Genomic DNA, 22,035 nt, shown 5'->3' on the forward strand with positions numbered 1-22,035 from the left:
CTCTGATCTCTTTTTCTCATTATTTGAACATAGTAGTGGGATATTTTTGCGAGTTGACTTTGTAGCTGGCTATTTTGCTGGCTATTTTGATTTATTGTTTCTAGTAGTATCCAGTCCCAGAGTCTCAAGTAATATGACATATTCCTTCATTGTCCCTACATTATGTTTTAATGCTTGCTAATAATACACATTAAAAAATTTGCCTCTCTTGATGTTGATAGGATAATTCATACCATGATTTAAGGACTTAAAAAAATTGTTTTAAATTGAAGGGAGAAATGACCTGGGGTGCTTGGAGGACATCTAACTTGTTGAAGCATTCAAACCATGGAATCTAGCCCTTGGGTCATCTCACCAACCCTTAAGACAGTTTAATATACAGCAATTTGTTTCAAGAATTGTCAAAACATTTTCTTGCTCTTCATATATATTCATATATAGGTACATATGAATATACATGTATGAGTTTAGAATATTGTGTTTGTATACTTAACACATCTGAGCAATTAATAGGAAATAGGCTTACAAGATCAATCACATCAATGAAGCAATTAGTTCACTTTTACTTTTCTCACTATTATTATTTTTGACATATGAAATTATTTTTGATCTTATGTTTTCTTTGGACTGGAGCAATAGCACAGCGGGTAGGGCATTTGCCTTGCATGTGGCCAACCTGGATTCGATTTCTCCGTCTCTCTCGGAGAGCCCAGCAAGCTACCAAGAGTATCCCGCCCACACGGCAGAGCCTGGCAAGCTACCGTGGTGTATTCAACATGCCAAAAACAGTAAGAAGTCTCACAATCGAGATGTTACTGGTGCATGCTTGAGCAAATCGATCAACAACGAGACAACAATGCTACAGTGCTACAGACGTTTTCTCTGTGTGAACTTTTCTGGTCTTAGGTTCATCTTTATGGACTAATTACCTTCCTTAGTAATTTTAAACACACATTCCCAAAGTGCTTTTTTTTTTCCTTTTTGGGTCACACCCGGTGATGCACAGGGGTTACTCCTGGCGGTGCTCAGGAGTTCCCATATGGGATGTTGGGAATCGAACCCAGGTCAGCCATGTGTGAGGCAAATGCCCTAACCACTGTGCTATCGCTTCAGTCCCACCAAAGTGCTTTTTATTGAAAGTATTATGCTATCTACATGGATAAACTTGGATGGCATCTCATTTTCGTAGGCATGGGAAATAGTTCCAAATGAAATGGCATTCTACTGAAAACCTTTTCGTTCCACCTTTTATTCATATGTCAGTTATAGAAGATTATATTTAAACTACACACTTAAATTTTTGCTTAAAATCCTTTAACTTTAATACTCAAAACCCGGAATTTGCAAAGGAAAGCTCTGTACCTTACTGAGCCATCGGTGGAAGCAGTAATCACCAACTGTTTTTCTTCTACATAGATTATTCGAATGATTTCCATAGAATGAGCACGCCAGGCAAGCAGCTGCTTGAATTTCTAAATTGCAGCAATAAAGCATATTACTTGGAATTAGTATGTGATGATCAAATTTCTACCTTGAGCAAAACCATTAATCATCAAAGACCAAACATTAATGAATGAGTGTGCAAGATGATATAGTCCATACCTTAGGTAGCTTTTCTTTTTTGAAGTACTCAATACTCAATTTTTTAATATATTTTTAATCTATACATTTGTCTGGGGGAGAAGTTATCATCTTTAGCAATTTAGCATTTAATTTAGAATTAAAAATTAAGTTAGTTAAAGATTAGTAATGACTAGATTAAAGAAAAGCCTTTGAGGCTGGAAGACAGCACAGTGGGAAGAGTGTTTGCCTTACATACTGCTGACCCAGGTTTGATCCTAAGCACTGAAAATGGTCCCTTGAGCACCTCCAGGAGTGATCCTAGCCAAAAGAAGTTAGCTTTGAGTATTTCTGGCTGTGGCAAAAACAAACAAACAAACAAACAGAAGAACCTCAAAACAAACACATACTCCTTTAGAGAAAGCTGGAGGTTGTAGTAGAGAGTGAATATATGCAAGAATGGGGAGAAGAAGAGTACAAAAGGAAAGACAAGAGGACATTGTCAAAAGTGACATTTCTCAATTTAAAATTTTATGCATAGATTAATAGAGGCTTTTTATATTAGTTTTGGGGCAATACCTGGTGATGCTCAGGGGTTATTTCTGGCCCTGCATTCAGGGATCACTCCTGGCTAAACTTGGGGGACCATATAGGATGCCGGAGATCCAACTTGGGTCAGCCTCATGCAAGACAAAAGCCTTACCAGCTGCACTATCTCTCCCATCCCTGTTTTTTATTTTCTTTGTGGAATGGGGGTGGTATATTGGATAACTATGTCCCACAGGAAGTATATAAAGAAATAGTTTATATCATTCCCTTTCAAAAACAGTGTTTGGATTAACTGGTATGTTCTCTCTGAATGTGACTTACTCTCAAGATTAAAGAACATAAATGTGCCTCAGAAGTAAAAACAACATGATTTAGAATTGCTAGTAGAGAAGAGAGTCCTTCAGTAACATTCAGTGATTAAGATATTGCTCCTTGGTTTCTTTACCTCATAGCATTTGTGAGACCAGTAACTCATAGCTCTTCTATAAACATATTCATTTAGATTTTAATAAAGGTTAGGCATATGCTACTCTTAAGACATTTTTGTAGGGCATGTATATGTAATATAATGTATGATTTATTTTGTGTGAACAGTTTTAATTATGTTATATTTTAGAATATTTGCATTCTAGACAATATCTCTGTAATAACAAGAAAAACAGATTACCCTATAATTTACAGAATGACATTGTAGTGAAGCTGGTTTAGTAAAGAATATGTTAGTTTCATAATAAGAGACATTGTAGAATCATATTCTGTTGTTAATTTATAAATAGATAGCCATTAACAAAATGGAGAATAAAAAGTTGATATTAAAAATCATTTTTTCTAAATAAAAAGTTGATATGGACTTAAACGATTAAAATTAATGTTCTCAAACTGGTAAAATGTTTTAGAAATTATTTTTACTGTTATTTAATTCAATTTTAATAAATGTGTTTTTAATTTTTATGAATTTTAAAAGTTTAATTACCTTTAGGAATAAATCTTGCAAGAATGAATGTTTTGAATATATTTATCTGTTAAGATTAGTAGCAGAATATTGATTGATCATTATTAAATTGGAGAAAATCATTAGATAACCTTCCACCAATATATGGTTAAATGATGTGATTGTTTTTGTTCAGTTCACAGCTTGGCTTGATGATAGAACACTGATAAATTAAACACTGTACTTCATAAATTGAACCTAATTATCTCCCACTTGATAGCAGTGAGTATAATATATGGGAAAAACATTGGACAAAAACCTTGTTTTTGTATTGACTTAATCATTAACTGTCTATGTGATTCTATGTTCACACTTTGATTTTATCTTTTACAAAGACTTTATAAAAACTCTAATGTGTTATTAGATACAAAAAACAGATATGGGTTAGATAAAATAGAATTTAAAACAATAACCATCCTAAAATATTTATAATAAATTAAATCCTATGCTGCTGTAACTATATGTTAATACTCACAATAAAACTTACTATTAAATTTATTTACACTTAAACATATATTTATATGCTTCTCAAGAAATGTTGTAGAATTTGATATATTTTTTAATCATAAAGTTGTCTGGGAGAGGAAGTATCGTTAACAAGTTAATATTTAATTGAGAATTATAAATTAATTTTGTTCAAGAATAGTAATTAAATTTTAGAGTCATTTCTGGCAATACCCAACCCAGCAATACTGGCTTGCCGGTGTAGGGATCTGGCTAAATGATGCGATGCTGCTTGGGACTAGCAGTTTGAGCCACCAGGGTCAGTCTCAGCATTGCTCAGGAGCTTGTGTAGTATCGGGGATCAAATGTGGTGCCTCACACACATATTCCAAGCCTTTGAGCTATCTCTCTGGGTTCAGTATTTGAGTTTCAGATGGAAGTATTAAAGAGAAATGAGTTTATACTGCCTTGATGCACACTTTGTGTTGGGAATTGGTAATGTATACATTATATATACGCATATGCATATATATGCATATTTGGGCCACATAGCTAAAGTGCTCAGGACTTACTCTTGGTAGTGCTTGGAGGACCATCTGAAGTGCCAGGATTGCACCGGGGTTGGCTAAGTGCAAGACAAGTGCTTTGACCTATCTACCCCCTATCTATCTAAAACCAAATGACAAATGCATGTATGAAATATCTATCATTCTGTTTTCTTGAATTTTTTGAGTGTGCCTGGATGTGCTCAGGGCTTGCTCCTGGTCGTGCTCAGGGATCACTCCTAGTGGTGCTCAGGAAGAAATATGTGGTGGTAGAAATTGAAACTGGGTCGTCCCCATGCAAAGCAACCACACTACTTGCTGTGGTATGGCTCCAGTATCAGAAGATATAATTTTATGTCCACAACACACAAGAAGTGCATATTTAAATGGTTATAAAAATAAAGTGGTGATATGTACATTTTATTATCACTGAAATGAAATAATATATTTAAATATTAATAACTATTTAGAATGTGTGAATTCTCTTGAAAATAATAATGGTTGGACATTAAACTAGCCTTTCAGTACAAGGTTCAGTACATTTTTCCTATGTTGTGTAAAATAGTGAAACTATGCATACACACTCTGTGAAGTTTTAAGTTTCTACATAGATTCTCCCAAGTAAGTCAAAACATAAAGATGTGTAAAATGATCTAGTTCACTCTTATCACTCAATAATTCTCTTTTTATCAATAGACCAATGTTATTTTTACATGTACCATGCTTAAATAGTACTATATGTTTTCTATTTTTTGGTAGCATAGCTCAATAAATATGTGATGCTTCATTAATTCAATTAAAAGTAAACTTTACCTTTTCATCATACGGTGGATCCAGGAAAGAACCAACATTGAAAAGAATAACGTGTCCTTCTGTATGAAATTTAAATGTTATAATATTTAATTAGATATTTATTATAAAAGCAAGTACTTCATAGGCTATCAAATTATATTTATTTAGGAATTTTAATAGTAAAATAAATAGAATCTGAAAAAACACGAATAAAATGAGATTTTATACCAATTTGTAATACAGTAATTCTTTTCTGACAATAAAAGTGAGGCTGTCTTACAGATTCAGACTCAAAGTTCTTCTAGACATAAGGACACATGGAGTATAAATGAATATGCCATCAAATGTAGTTCAAACCATTATGTCAGTAGTAATTCTACAATCCAAAATATCAGTTCTTACACAATCTAAATTTACATTTTTTTGCTTTTGTTTTGGGCCATAACCTGGCGGTGCTCAGGGTTATTCTTGGCTCTGTGCTCAGGTATTATTTCTACTGATTATTGAGAGAACATATGTGGTGCTGGGATAGAACCTGGGCTAATCGTGTGTGAAGCAAGTACCCAGGCCAGTATACTATCTCTCTAGCCCTCAAAATCCCAATTTTGAAAGAAACAATAGTTGCTACTCATATAACAGTCAAAACGCTAAAATCCAGAGATTAATAAAAGTATTGGATTGGTTTTAGTAATACAAAAGTATTACTAAATTATTTATTAAATAAATTAGTAAAATTATTACTAAAACCAATATATAACATTGGTTTTAGTAATAATTTTCATGTAAATTTCTTATTATTTAGTAAAACTCAAATATTACCTTTCTTGAAAGTCTTCCTGGAATCCTCCAGGAAGTTTTGCTGCTGGGTTGATTAGAAACTAATTTTACTCCCTATTGTTATTACTCGTTTACAATTCGGATATAAATTGTTAGATTCTCAATTGCAGTGACTACCACTAATTCATCTTTGTAGTCCATTCAAAACTTAAGGCCAGAAGAGCTACATTATTATATGTTTAATAAATGATTATTAAATTAAAAAAGATGAGATATTGAATGAAACCAGAGTGGGAAAAAATAACATATATGGAGGAGAAAAATAGGAATTAAATCTGATATTTTGGAAACCATACAAGCAAGAAGAGAATAGGTGAAGTATTTAAAATATTGAGAAAAAGAGCTGAGCTGCGACCCCATGTCGCCCGGGGACGGGGAAGGATTTTCTCTCCCAGCGCTTTCTTTTTATGGGGAAGAGAGCAGTGGCAGCAGCACCAGCGCCCATGTGGCGTCCGCCATTTTCTAAGACTCACAACCCAGAGGTACTCGCTTTGTAGTGACGTGGTGCACAAGAGATCATGGGATGGGGGTGTTACTGGCATGCCCTTGGCCCAGATGAGATCCAGAGCCGCCGCGCACGACACAGCCCCTCTGCTCCTTAAAGAATATGATCCGGGAGGTTCTACTAACCCATTTTGGCACCCACAGACTTATAGAAATGCATCTAGACTGTAAACTGAGCTAAAACAACAGAAATCCAGAATCCATATTGTGGTCGCTCGAGCTCCTATAATCTTCATTCTCAGCCATGGAAAACAAACTATCAAATGATGCCTTTTCAACAGGTTTGATTGTTGGGGGGAAATTCCGAATAATAATAGTCAGTTCTCTGTTGAAATATTGAATGTATCCAAAGTATAGAGAGAATAAAGTGAAGATCATTGGCCACTCAGGTGCTTGGGTGGGATGGGGTGGGAAGGGGGTATATTGGCGTTCTTGGTGGGGGAACAGGGGCACTGGTGAAGGGATGGGAGTTTGACATTATACAACTGAGACTTAAACCTTAAAGCTTTGTAACTTTTGTCACGGTGATTCAATAAAATAAAATAAAAAAAAGCTAACTTGTGATTGCTATATCATTTTAACCTGTAAATAAGGAAATTAAAGCCATTTAATACAATATAAAAAAATAAAATATTGAGAAAAGGAAAAAGCATTAGCCTGGAATTTTGTTTCCTGAGACTTTTTTTCAAAAGAAAAGGATAAATTAAAACTCTCATATAAATAAAAGTCGACAGCATTTACCTTGTAATAAATGTTTTTAAATGCTGAGAAAATGCATAGATCAGAAACTCAGAGTTAATAAAAGTAGGATCTATGATCTATGAAAATTGTTTGATATACGATCTATCAAGCATTTGGAAATTAAACAACTCACTTTTGAGTAGGTATGGATCAAAGTGAAAATGGAAAGAACACAAGTGAGAATGGAGATCTGAGTTACCAGAAACACATGGGACAGAACAAAGGCAGTGTCTAGAGAAATTTCACAGCAATGAAAGTATACTTCAGAAAGCAAGAGAAGGCCCCCCAAAATAGCCTAAATGCACAGCATAAGCAACTAGAAAAAGATCAACAAAGAGAACTAAAAGCAAACAAAAAGAAGGAAATAATAAAGAAATTCAGGAAATGGAAAACTTTGATGCAATCCAGAAGAACAATATCACGGTCACTGTCATCCCTTTGCTCATCAATTTGTTCGAGCGGGCACCAGTAATGTCTCTCATTGTGAGACTTATTGTTACTGTTTTTGGCATATGCAATACACCACGGGTAGCTTGCCAGGCTCTGCCGTGAGGGCAAGATACTCTCAGTAGCTTGCCAGGCTCTCTGAGAGGGGCGGAGGAATGGAACACGGGTCGGTGGCGTGAAAGGCGAACGCCCTACCATTGTGCTGTCACTCCATCCCCCCGAAGAACAATGAAACCAAGAATTAGTTCTTTGAAAGAATAAACAAGATTGACAAAACATTAGAGTCACAAAGAAGGAAAGAGAGAAAACTCTAATAAACTGAATCAGAAGTGAAAAGGGAGGTGTCACAAAAAAGATATCACAGAAATTCAAATGATCATTGGGGATTACTATAAAAATCTATGCCATACATGAAAAGTTTCATGCTGAGTGAAATGAGTCAGAAAGAGAGAGACAGACATAGAAAGATTGCACTCATCTATGGTATATAGAATGTCAGAGTGGAAGACTAACACCCAAGAACTGTAGAAATAAGTACCAGGAGGTTGACTCCATGGCTTCGAGGCTGGCCTCACGTTCCGGGGAAAGGTCAACTCAGAGAAGCGATCACCAACTACATTGTAGTCGAAGGCCATGTGGGGGAAGGGAGTTGCGGGCTGAATGAGGGCTAGAGACTGAGCACAGCGGCCACTCAACACCTTTATTGCAAACCACAACAGCTAATTAGAGAGAGAAAACAGAAGGGAATGCCTTGCCACAGTGGCAGGGTGGGATGGGGGGGAGATGGGATTGGGGAGGGTGGGAGGGACACTGGGTTTACGGGTGGTGGAGAATGGGCACTGGTGAAGGGATGGGTTCCCAAACTTTGTATGAGGGAAGTATAAGCACAAAAGTGTATAAATCTGTAACTGTACCCTCACGGTGATTCTCTAATTAAAAATAAATAAATTAAAAAAAAATCTATGCCATAAAACTGGAGAACCTGGAAGAACTGTATAAAATCTTGGAATATTAAAAATCTTCTAACACTTAATTCAAGTGAAAAGTGGACACCTATATAGGCCAATCAGTGTCAAGGAAATTGTAACAGTAATAAAAAGTCTTCCTCCAAAGAAAAACCTTGGTCCAGATCAGTTTACTCGAGAGTTCTTCCAAACCTTTAAAGACTTACTCTCAATATTTTTAGTTTTTTCTGAGAGTTGAAGAAGCAAGAATCTTTCCAATGAGTTTCTATAAGGCAAACATTATCTTGATACAAAAAACAGACAGATATCACACACACACAATTCTATGGACCCATTTTTCTGATGAATATGGGTAGAAATATTCTTAACAAAATATTAGCAAACCGAATCCAACAATGTATCAAAAGGATCATACAGCATGTCCTGAGCATACAAGAATGGTATAATATACACAAGTCAATTAACTGTACCATCACTGTATTCACTGTCATCCCTTTGCTCATCGATTTGCTGGAGTGGGCACCAGTAACATCTCCATTGTGAGACTTGTTACTGTTTTTGGCATATTGAATATGCCACGGGGAGCTTGCCAGGCTCTGCTGTGAGGGAAAGATACTCTAGGTAGCTTGCCTGGCTCTCCGAGAGGGGTGGACGAATCGAACCAAGGTTGGGCGCATGCAAGGCAAATGCCCTATTGCTGTGGTATCGCTGCAGCCCAAGTCAATCAACATAACACAAAAATACAAGGAAAAATATAAAAAAATAAATACAATAAAAATTAATGAGAAAAATAAGTATAAGGGAAAATTAATACAAGGTAAATGTATATAACAAGATAGCAATAAAATGACAACTCTCAATAAAATGAGGATTGAAAGAGCTTTTCTCAAAATAATTAAAGCTGTACCACAAATCTACAGTGAACATCATACTCAGTGGTGAAAAACTAAAAACTCTTCTTCTAAGCTCAGGCACAGACAAGATTTCTCACTCTCATCACTATTGAATTTAGTGGCAAAATAGCGATTATAAGAGTATCTGTATTAAAAAAGAAAAACTATACCTATTTGCATATGACATGGTACTATACTTAGAAAATCCTAAGGACTTTACAAAAAACTCCTAGGAACAAAATTTGTACAGGAAAGTTGCAGACTACGAAATCAATGAGCAAAAATTCATGGCATATTTATAAAACTGTAGCACTGTCAGCACTGTCATCCCGTTATCCATCGATTTGTTCGAGCGGGCACCAGTAACATTTCCATTGTGAGACTTGTTCTTACTGTTTTTGACATGGGGAGCTTGCCAGGCTCTGCCATGCGGGTGGAATACTCTCTGTAGCTTGCCAGGCTCTCTGAGAGAGACGGAGGATCAAACCCGGGTCAGCAGCACTGCAAGGCAAATGTCCTACCTGCTGTGCTCTCACTCCGGTCCTTCTAGAAATAGTGATTTTATTTAAATCTAGAAAAAGTGAGCATTGCTTTGTGGACTGGAAAAAGGAGTCTGAATCTGAAAATTTAAGTAAAATTCAGATTAGATAAGAGAAGTCCTAACATTCACAAAGATTAATTAGGCATGTTACACAAATAGGAGGAAATCAGTGAAAAAAGAAAAAAGTAATAAAAGAAAAAAAAAACAGTTGCTAATCTTAGGTTAATAGCAAATGACCCCATTCACTCTAACCTAAAAGATTGATCTAATGACCCACAGCCAGTGGCCCTGTTCAGAAACATGTCACCAGAGTACATAAAACAAGAACATAAGGTGCTGAAATTGTTACTGCTAATGACAAGTGACACACACTTTATTCTGCCAATGAGCAAAGTCATCAATAAATAGCCCTTAGCATATTTGCCAATATTCCCTGGAATTTCTTTTCCTGTCCTTGGTTATTTATTTATATTGAAAGAAGGTGGGTAACCAGCCCTGGGTGGTTCAGAAAAAAAGTAATGGAAAGAATAAACTCTTTGAAATAAAAGGCAAAGTTACAAGGGTAGATGTGCTGATAATCTGTGCTTATCAATTAATTCATACTCATGCTCTCACTGCTGGCATGGTTCATACTAAAAAAGAAATAAGATAGGAATTTCACAGACACACAAGAATTGTAGCCTAGGATGCATGTCAAAGACATAAAGTCCAGAAACAGAAAACTCAAAAAGCCTGATATTCAGAATATTCTAAGTTCTTAAGCTCTCTTTGTGAAGGCCTATACTGATGTCGATGATAACACTTAAAATCTTAGACTCAAAATTCTAGATTTAGTTAGTGTGGGCATGTTGATTCAAATTAAAAACATAAACATTTTGAAATGGGGGGTGCTTTGATATTTGTGCAATTTCTTTTTCTTTCACTAATGACCCACAAACAACAGTATGTTGTATTGCTTCAATCAGCTGTGTAACAGAAAGGAAAGTTTCAAATTCACCCAGGGATCACTTTGAGCACAAGGATCACCTCACTCCTTGGGGTATCATATGGGATTCCAGGGATTGAACCCAGGTCTGCAGTATGCAAGGGAAGAACCCTATCCATGCAATACTATCCCTCTTGCCCTCCAAATATAAGGTAAAGATAAAAAATCCAAATAAACACATAACAATTATCAATGATGTGCTTTAGAAAGAGAAAAAATCAAGTACAAAACATAAATTACAAATGGGAAAAGAGCTCTGAGTTGTACAGATACATGTTTATACCAGTAGAAAGAGGTAAAAAGTAGATTTAGGTTATATGGGCAAAACAAACTAGTTTTAATAAAATATACATTAACAGACTGAAAATTATTATTATTTTTTTTTTGTATATATTTTTAATGATGTAAATTTTTTTGTTTTGCACTACCATTCAGACTACCACTGAACTAATTCAAAACAATGAGGAAAGTGAATTATTTGGTCAGCTCGAGGCAGTTCGAGCTGAATCAGCAGCTAACAAGGAAGAACTTGCCAGTTACAAAAAGAAGGCAGAAACACTACAAGAAGAGCTTTTGGTAAGATTAGAAGTAACATAGTCTTGATTCACTTATTTCTTATTTAACTTCATTTGATTTCTTGTTTTTTTTTTTTTTTTTTTTTTTTTTTAAATTTTATTGAATCACCATGTGGAGGGTTACATAGTTCTCAGGATTATGTCGGTTATACAGTTCTCAAACACCCTTCACTTCACCAGTGCCCATCTTCCATCACCAACCCCCCCAGTATACCTGCCGCCCCCTCCCACCTCCCCAGTCCCAACCCTTGCACATGATATGTTTCACTTCGTTTACGCCTTATTTCGATTACATTTCATGTTTCAACACACAACTCACTACCGTTGTTGGGGTTTCCCCCAAAAAAGAAAAGCAGTCCTATTGCCAAGGAGGCATTTGATAGTTCTCCATTGCTAAGAATATAGAGATATTAAGTCCCTCTGTTTGTTACATAGTTTTTCTTTTTCCCCCTTGCCCCGCGCCACCGAGTTCACGCCTGTTTTAGTAATCGCCACGCTGCCTGACAAGGGAAAAAAAAACCGAAAAGGATGGTTATTTCCCGTCATCAGCAGGCGTGGGGCTCTGGCTTAGTTGATCGACTTGTAGAGTATCTGCAAGCAGTCTCTGGAACCGACGGTCTTGCGCTGGTGTCGGCTCCGGTTCGAGATTCCACCAGCGTCCCGCTGTTCCTTGTACATAATTTTTCCCCTTATATCCCATTCCCACGCCACCAGGTCTGTTTGCTTAATGGACATCACACTGTAGTTGATGACACACCGCGTTTCTTCCCGAGAAAGAAGAAAATTTCTTCTCAGCCGGCGTGGGGATATAGCTTAGTTCAGTCTAGTGAGATGGCTACCACTTTGATTGCCTTCAATATTTCAGCAACAGACTTACTATTAGGATCTCCCACAAAAGTCCGCCCCATTAGAAAGGAACCATTACATATTGGTCATACTAAGATGACATTAAGTCGCGCGGCCGCGGCAGCGGCCGCGCGGTTTTGGGTTTCTGTATAAAGTCCAGGGAAAGTACAACCAGAAATAACATCACTATAAACTTTTACCCTTTTATGGTGCTCATAAGATGGAGAAACCTAGAGAGAGGCTCGGCGTCTCCGTTTTGCGCTCAGGAAAACCGCGGCCCCTGCACTGTGCTCAGGAGGGAGGAGTTGAGAGAGAGACAGGTTAAAAGAATTGGGGGATGCCCGGGTCCCACAGCTTCAGCACGCCGTGGGGTCTCTGGTCCCATGCCGGAATTAGTTCAGTGGGCTGCTTGGGGTCCGAGGGCGCTCCCTCGGGCCCCTCCATCATGCTCCTTCCACAGCCGGGTCCAAAAGGAAGCACACGTGGGGGAGGTGGGTTTAAGTATCTAACTGCGGTGGGCGGGGGTCGCCGCCCCCGCCCCCTGGGGACTCCCGCAAGCGCGCTCACGTCCTGTTTTGGCTGAATCGGCGACTCCGTTTTGCGCTCAGGAAAACCGCGGCCCCTGCGCTGTGCTCGGGAGGGAGGAGTTGAGAGAGAGACAGGTTAAAAGAATTGGGGGATGCCCGGGTCCCACAGCTTCAGCACGCCGTGGGGTCTCTGGTCCCATGCCGGAATTAGTTCAGTGGGCTGCTTGGGGTCCGAGGGCGCTCCCTTGGGCCCCTCCATCATGCTCCTTCCACAGCCGGGTCCAAAAGGAAGCACACGTGGGGGAGGTGGGTTTAAGTATCTAACTGCGGTGGGCGGGGGTCGCCGCCCCCGCCCCCTGGGGACTCCCGCAAGCGCGCTCACGTCCTGTTTTGGCTGAATCGGCGACTCCGTTTTGCGCTCAGGAAAACCGCGGCCCCTGCGCTGTGCTCGGGAGGGAGGAGTTGAGAGAGAGACAGGTTAAAAGAATTGGGGGATGCCCGGGTCCCACAGCTTCAGCACGCCGTGGGGTCTCTGGTCCCATGCCGGAATTAGTTCAGTGGGCTGCTTGGGGTCCGAGGGCGCTCCCTCGGGCCCCTCCATCATGCTCCTTCCACAGCCGGGTCCAAAAGCAACAGACTGAAAATTATTACATGGAATGTATATGAATCCACACATTAGAAATGTACAAATGGTCAATAATTGACTGGAGTAGAGCACACAGGGTTACAACATTTTTCACAGTAGCTAGTTACTTGAGGAGAGAACAAAAAATGATATTTCACCTCCCATCCTATTACGATATTTGCTCGAAAGAATATTATCCAACCTGTACATATGTAATTTTGAATGGTGTATTTCCTTATTATCAGGTATTTTCAACTTGAAGATGAAATAAAAAATCAGAAAGCTTTTTATTACAAAAAATAATTGGTAGCAATTGGCCACCCTCCAGAACTCTTGGCTGCTTCTCCTGGAAGGAAGCATAAAATGAGGCCCCCATATCCATGCCACTGGACTCCATGCCAGGCTGTTTTCACTCAGGACTCCACAGAGGGGGGCGAGAGAGCCATCCCCGCCCCAAGGGACCCAACCCTGGCAGCCAACCTACACAACCCAACTGAACCCACACTCCAGGCTGCTTTCCATATGCTCTGGCCACACTTCACATGAGTGAACATATTCCAGGACAGTGCGGCCACTTTTGTGGCTGTGCGACACATCATAAGACACTTCCTACACATTTTCCATAATTACCACACCATATTTGATGGGGTTCAGACAGTAGGCAACAAATCATAAAGGAAAAAATATATATGTATGCATATATACATATTTTCAGACATATATACCAAAGCTCACATCACCCAAACTTTAACAACATGTGATATCCTATAGAGTGTCTTAATGATTCATACCAAAATAAAACAATTTTAACACTGTTTTCTATATGAACACGTTTTTGTAGGCATGTTCGGCAGTTCTTCATAACAAACAATACAAAATATATTCTTTCATTTGTGTTTTGGGACAGGGCTTGGGGCTTGGGATGGAAACATACTGAATTTGGTCGTGGGAAGGTGAAATGGTGGTGGGATGGGTGTTGAATATTAAATGCAATCAAATGTTGTGAAGTAACATAAAATAAAAAATTAAAAAAAATAAGTTAAAAGAAGGGAAATACTGTATACTTAACACTAGACGTAATAACAGAATAAACAAATTTTTGGATAAAAAATAATTGGTAGCTAAACAAAAACATATAAAACAATACAACCCACATTTCTCAGGATTAAATTAAGCAACAGGTAATCAATTTCTTACTCAAATTTTTTCTTTTATAACATGCTGTCTGCTTTAAAGTTGTTCAAGAGTAAAAGATGCTTTGACATGGTTTTAATTGATTCGTTTTACACTCAGAGGGAGGATAACAGTGATTTGTGAAAGGATTTTTTTCTGTCTTGTACATATCTCTCATTTGTCCATCTTAATTCAATTAAAGGAAATAAGGACAGTTTGACCGATGAATGAACCATATTTTAACCGAGGACACTTCTACTTAAACTGGAGTGTATCAACTACTGTAATTGTCAGTTACTTCCGATCTCTAACTTTTGTTTTGAGAGGTCACAGCATGGTCATGGAAGAGAAGAACATATTAGAACATGGATAAGAATTTAAACCATTAGCCCATTAGCTATTCAAAGAGAGAAAAATTTTATTAGTGGCTTAAATGACGATAACAACCCCACAGCAGCTTTTATTTCACTAAAGGGCTAGAAATTCAAGTACTACAATAAAACTAGTGTTTTTTTTAATGGAAAAAGTAGGAATAAGATTTTTATTTGTCTGGGCCATGTAGCATTAGAGGAGTTTTGCTGTTGTTTAATTATAATTATCACGAGTATCAATTTGCCTTTAATGAAATGTATTTATCTTAAGTACTGAGTTGGAAGAGGTGGTTTACATTTTTTCCCCTTTGCCCCTTTGTTTGCTCTTTTGGGTGACACCCAGTGATGCTCAGGGTTTACTCCTGGCTCTGCACTCAGGAATTACTCCTGGCAGTGCTCAGGGACCATATAGGATGGTGGGGATGGAACCCAGGCCACTTCATGCAAGCATCCTGCCCACTGTACTATTGCTCTGACCCCTTTTAGTACCTTTTAATTTTGATCACCCTTTCTTCCTCGGCCCTTGTTGTTGATATTGTTGTGATGAGTGGGGCCTTGCACATCAGCCTATAGTGCTGGCACAGGGCTACGAAGTCCAGTGAAATATGCACTCTGTTAGTTGTTATACTGGCTCAAGTATTCACCATGGGCAGTGCACTCTCTGTCGAGGCACATGTCATTGGGGTTGCAATGCTCACCAAAGGAGTCACTACAGGATTCACATGTCTCAGCCAGAGCTCACACTACCCAGCTCTGAAACTCACATATCTTAGTTGCCCTACTTGCTTGGGCCTGCACCACTTTTGATGTTGCTTATATACACCTGGCTGTGGTGTGACTGGATTCACTTGCTGCACCAGGGTACAGAGACAGCAGAGCTTCAGAACTTAAACAGCAAAGCTGCCAGGATCATGCTCAGCACATGTGGGATGCCAGAGGTTTGAGCTTCTAACCATATGCTTGCAAGGTGACGTTCTGAAGCCCTGTGCTATTTTTCCAGGTCTGTGGGGAAATATGTCGCTGTTGCTAATAATGCAAGCAGAACCGAATCATCACAATTAAGATAAAAATATTTCCAATGCTCAAAAAAGTTCCCTCATGCCCCTTAGAAGTCACTCTCTTTTCTCTAATTCAGGCTCCTGGCAATCAGTGCTCTGTATTCTATGTCTATAGTTTTGCTTTTTCTAGGATTTTATGTGGTGTGTGTGTGTGTGTGTGTGTGTGTGTGTGAGGAATTTCATATAAATGGTATTACACTGCAATTTGTCTTTTTTCACTTAGCATCTGCATTTATAACTTATCCATTTTACTTTAACAGCAGACCTTTCATTTGTATTGCTAAGAAGATATAAAACAACAATGAAATAGAAAAGAGAGAATTTAAATATCAATACACTTGTGTATGTACTCAGAAAATCAAGTGCCTATAAATCAAATGAATAGAAAAGGTAGAACACTTATGCAAAGAAACTATAAATCACTACTGAAAGAAATAAAAGAACACACAAGAATTTAGGAACACATTCCCTTTACATGGGTTAGAGGGTTTAATATTGTCAAAATGTCAGTCATGTCTAAAGTTCTATACAGATTCAACTCAGTTCCTATTAAAGTACCCATGACTTTATTATATAGACATATATCAAATATTGCTGAAATTCATATAAATTAACAATCCCCCCCCAGCATATCCAAATCAATGTCAAATGCAGGCAACTTTTCTTTCTTCAATTTTAAATTACACCATGAAGCTTCAGTAATGAAAACAGTATGGAATAATGCTATGTTTTGATTCAATACGAATTTCAATATTGTTTTGCAGCAATCAAAACAATACTGAAATTAGAACTGACTAATCATGGAATTGAGAGTCCAGAAACAGATCCTCAGATACATGAACAGCTAATCTTCACCAGTAGAGCAAAGAGTATACATGAATGAACAGAGTAAGAACAGATTTTTCAACAAATGGTGTTGGGAAAATTAGTCAGTCACATGCAAAAACAAAAAAAAAATAGAATTCAGATCTCTTTCTTTTAGTATTCACAAAAATCAACTCAAAATGGATTTAAAACCTATACATAAGACCTGAATCCAAAAAACATATTAAGGAAAAACATAGGCAAAAAGCGTCATGACATGGAATACAGAAGTATCTTCAATGATTCAATGCCATTGATTTAACAAATGGAAGCAATATAAAATAGATTATTGAAGGCCTACTTGTGGCAACAGGTTTAAGGGATGGTTGAGAAAATTGTAGACAACGGTGGAAGGAAGTCGGAATAGTGGTGGGATTGGTGCCAGAATATTGAATACCTGTAAGAAATAATCATAAATAAGTAGCACTGCACTGCACTGCACTGTTGTCCTGTTGTTCATTGATTTGCTTGAGCAGGCACTTTATTGTGAGACTTGTTATAACTGTTTTTGGAATATTGAATACGCCACGGGTACCTTGCCAGGCTCTGCCATGCAGGCAAGATATTCTTGGTAGCTTGCCGGGCTCTCCGAGAGGGACAGAGGAATCAAACCCGGGTCAGCTGCGTGCAAGGCAAACGCCCTACCTGCGTGCTATCGCTCCAGTCCTGACAATATGTTGAATTTTATCACACATTTAAAGCAGTATATCAATCATTTGCAATCACTTCCTGGAGATTAGAAGCTAAAGTAACACTTACCAACCCATATCATAAGTTGCCATGACCCTAATATCAAAGCTAAACAAGAAACAAAAATTTAATGATTAACCAGTCTAAGTTATTGGTCAGTTTTTGAGGAAAGATATACACATAAATTGCTAATAGACTTAAAAACTCTTTGCATATGTATGTATTCACATATATGTGATCTTTAAAATTATGTGAGAGTTTAAAAGAAAGAAAGTTTAAGGGGGCTGGAGCAATTGCACAGCAGGTAGGGCATTTGCCTTGCATGCGGCTGACCTAGGTTCGATTCCCAGCATCCCATTTAGTCGCCTGAGCCAGGAGTGATTCCCGAGTGCAGGAGCCAGGAGTAACTCCTGTGCATCACCGGGTGTGATCAAAAAGCAAAAAAAAAAAAAAAAAAAAAAAAAAATATATATATATATATATATATATATAAGAAAGGACACAATAGGATTAAATCTCTGGTAAATCTCTGGGCTGCATGGCAGTAGTGGCACCAAACTGTTTCTCCCCAGCTCCCCTCCTGCTAGGCAGCCTGGCTGTGACACTAAAATCCGCCTCCAGGCACCATCTTAGCACACCAACAGACCTACTTCAGAGACACAGCAGCAAGTCACGGAACACACAACAGAGAACTCTCTGGGCCCCATACCGAGCCAATTTCATCTGAACACCCCAGATGGAGTAGGTTCATTCTTCCCGCCTACTCCAGATGGAATCCCTGCGACCAAGAGCTTCCACAAGCAAGGCCCAGGTTCCAGGACTAAATCTTTGGGTCTCATGGTGGCAGAGGCTCTGAGTTGTCCCTTCCGGGCTCCCCGCCCACCTAGCAGACTGACTGTCATGCCCATAATTTGCCATCTTAGCACACCAATAGATTCTCACTTGAATCCTAAAATGGATTAGTGCTCTATAGAGATGTCTCCAGAACCCAGCCATTTACAATCTAAGATTCCAGAAGTGTGCGGCCACTTTTTGCACAAGCTCTCATGATATACAAAATGAGCAATGGAAAATAAGTGATCTAGCGTCTGCCCCTGGCAGGCAGGCTTGAATGGTGGTGGCAAAATTCGAGCAGAACATAATTCCTAAAAGGAGAGAGAGAGTGTTGGGGAAATTTTCTACCAAAGAGGCAGGGTGAGGACTGGAATGGGTGGGGGAGATACTGGGGATATTGGTGGTGGAAAATGTGCACTGGTGGAGGGATGGATGTTCGATCATTATATGACTAAATTTCAAAAGCTTTGGAACTCTACCTCACGGTGTAACACTGTATCACTGTCATCCCGTTGCTCATCGATTTGTTTGAGCAGGCACCAATAACGTCTCCATTATGAGACTTGTTACTGTTTTTGGCATATTGAATATGCAATGGCTCTGTAGTGTGGGTGGGATACTCTTGGTAGATTTCCAGTCTCTCCAAGAAGATTGGGGGAATCGAACCCGTGTTGGCTGCATGCAAGGCAAATGCGCTACCCACTGTGCTATCACTCCAGCACAGCGGTGATTCAATACAATTTTTTTAGAAAAAGAAAGGACATAATATAATATTCTTAAAAATGATATTCCAATGGAGAAATTAAGAGCAATCATATTAGACATAACAATAAATATAAAATCAAGTCCCCTATGAGAACAAAATTTTCCTCTAAGTAATAACTTCATTCACTGAAACAGTGAAACTGAATGAAATGAAACCATTTTAAAGTTAAAAAGTAAAATCTCCCTTTCTTCCCATTGTGAGCAGGATATAAGTTACCCACTTATATCCAATATAAATACGGAAGAAATAAAATATCTTGCTTAGATGAAGAACTTCTTTCTGCCAAAATTCATGTATTATTTTCTCCATTCAGTAATTTATTATATTCCATGATTGAGCATCTCTGTATTCTTTACTTTGCCTCAAGAAATGTCAAACATTTTCCTATATTTATTTTTATATAGTGTAAATGTTAAATATTCGGCAGCTTAATGCATATTAATAACAACTTACCCATATTTCCAGCCAATAGTGTCCTAGCACATAAATCAGCATGTAGAGATGTCAGAGAAATGGCAGAATGCTTTGTGAAAGGTAGCAAATTTTTCAGTAATTTTCCCTGAATAAAATATAATAAAATATGCTTTTATGAAATATTTGTTTTTTTAATATTGGTAAAAGTTGAGAGATTCCAATTCAGCAGATTCCATGTTGCAGTGATTCTTGTAAGTCAAGTGTGGGAAGAACTCTTATCTGTACTGCCTCTTTTATTTTTTTTTATTATTTTTTTTTGATAAACATTTATTTATGTCTTTAATTATGGCTCCTATGTACTGCCTCTTTTAGAGAAGACCAAATTAAATTTTTTTTCACCTTTTATTAAAGAACTATAATTTACAAAGTTATTGATGGGTTTTAGACATATTTCAACATCAATCCCACCACCAGTGTTGACTTCCCTCCATCAGTGTTCTCATAGTCCCTCTCCTCACCAAGTCCCACCCTACCCCCGCCTGACAAGTTCACAGGCACATTATAAAGTTTCAGTGGTTGCAGTTTTGTTAAGTTTGTGTTTTGGAATATATAGCTATACCCCTCACTCATATCACATATTACTGAAGCCCTGATGTCTATTCACCCATTATTTCTTGTTTTAAATTTCCCCTCCCAGATTTTGTTCTTTCTCTGTCTTGAGAAGAACAATTTTTTATCTGCTACTTGTTTCCTGAGATTAACTTGGACAAAATATTCTATACTATTTACCTCTCTCTTTTATCTATCTATCAGAAAAAATGACATTATTTAAATACCAAGATCATTTCAGGTAATGTTAATGTTACCATATTTTGTATCTTCAGACTAAGAGTTCCACATTAGTAAGATGGAATTTACTGATGAACTTGAACCCTTTATCAAGACCATAGCACTGTCATGTAGCACTGTCATCTCGTTGTTTATCGATCTGCTCAAGCGGGCACCAGTAATGTCTCCATTGTGAGACTTGTTGTTACTGTTTTTGGCATATCAAATATACCATGGGTAGCTTGCCAGGTTCTGCTGTGTGGGCAGGATACTCTTAGTAACTTGCCGGGCTCTCCGAGAGGGACGGAGGAATTGAACCCAGGTCAGCCTCATGCAAGGCAAACACCCAACCCGCTGTGCTATCCCTCCAGCCCCAGTATTATTTCTCTAAACAAAATATTTGAAGTATGTACTTATATTCAATTTAAAGCAAAAATATTTGAAATGGTAGCATAAAAGTTTAGATGATTTTTATTTCTTATTGAAATAATAACAAATACTATTATATTTGAGTAATATATTCAGGGAGCAGCTTCAAAACCAACCATTTTACTAGATCGATGAAAATTTTAGAATTGGTGCCCCTATGACAAATTAGAATGATATGGTTTATTAATAATCCTTATCTTTTCCATTATTTTAATATTCCAGGTAGATGATGGTCCCCTCACCTCCAGGGTCCATAAACGGAGGTGCCCATCCTCATGTGCAGTGACAAGGAGAGGTGGCCGAGTATCTAATCTGATGCCTCCAGGAATGTTATCATATATTGGTTGTTGATCTTCCACCATAACAGATTTGCGTCCATCTATGAAAAATCAGTTATCTATAATGGTGTTGATAATACTTAAAACTCCATTACACAAAGGAGAAAATAGGAAAAAAAATTTAAGTGTATTTTTATAGGGGTCATACTTAGTGGTGCTGGAGTTTAGAGGGTCATTTTTAATGCTTTGTTAGCACATTTTCTATGGTTCTGACAGTGTTTAAAAACAGGCAGGGCAATGCTTGACCCAGGAGAACTTGTGGTGGGGGGTCACAACTGGAAGTGCTCAGGTAGGTCACGTGGTGTTGATATCCTCTTAGGGCCTTACATATTCTAAGCATGTGTTCTAGCACTTGAGTTGTCTCCTTGGTCCCCCAAAATATATGCTTCTCCGTATACTTCTGTTTTTGTTTTTGGCCGCACCAATGGTTCTCAGGGCTTACTCCTGACCCTTTTGCTCAGAAAGCACTTCAAGCTGGCTTGGGGACATGGAGTGCCTGGGATTAAACCTGGGTTGGAAGCAAGCAAGGCAAGCACCTTACTCAATTTATTATCTTTCCAGCTTCTTCCCTATATTTTTTAACTCCAGAAAACTCCAATCAAGGCAGAAAACATCAATAACAACAAATTATGACAAATGAGATTTTATATCACTAGAAAACTTGAAGAACTTACTTTCTGATCTTATCACAAAACTTCTGCACTAGGGCTGGAGGGATAGCACAATGGGGAGGGCATTTGCCTTGCACGCTGCCAACCTGAGTTCGATCCCTGTCATTTCATATGGTCCCCTAAGCACTGCCAGGAGTGATTCCTGAGTGCAGAGTCAGGAGTAACCCCTGTGCATTGCCGGTGACCCAAAAAGCCCCCCAAAATTTGCACTGTACATGACAAATAAAACTAT

The 22,035-nt window shown here is 38.2% G+C and overlaps 1 protein-coding gene across 1 annotated transcript in view; it reads right to left on the reverse strand.

Annotated features, from left to right (window-relative positions):
* WDR64 (WD repeat domain 64) overlaps window positions 1-22,035 on the reverse strand; it is a 144,439-nt gene that overhangs the window by 23,052 nt on the left and 99,352 nt on the right. Inside the window, exons 22-25 of the mRNA XM_055117874.1 lie at window positions 21,037-21,173; window positions 19,577-19,682; window positions 4,903-4,961; window positions 1,363-1,472 (exon numbers count right to left, since the gene is read on the reverse strand). Coding sequence (XP_054973849.1) covers window positions 1,363-1,472; window positions 4,903-4,961; window positions 19,577-19,682; window positions 21,037-21,173 — 412 coding nt within the window. The remainder of the gene's footprint in view (window positions 1-1,362; window positions 1,473-4,902; window positions 4,962-19,576; window positions 19,683-21,036; window positions 21,174-22,035) is intronic.

Source organism: Sorex araneus, chromosome 9 (assembly GCF_027595985.1).
Source record: "Sorex araneus isolate mSorAra2 chromosome 9, mSorAra2.pri, whole genome shotgun sequence".
In the NCBI taxonomy this organism is placed as follows: Eukaryota; Metazoa; Chordata; class Mammalia; order Eulipotyphla; family Soricidae; genus Sorex; species Sorex araneus.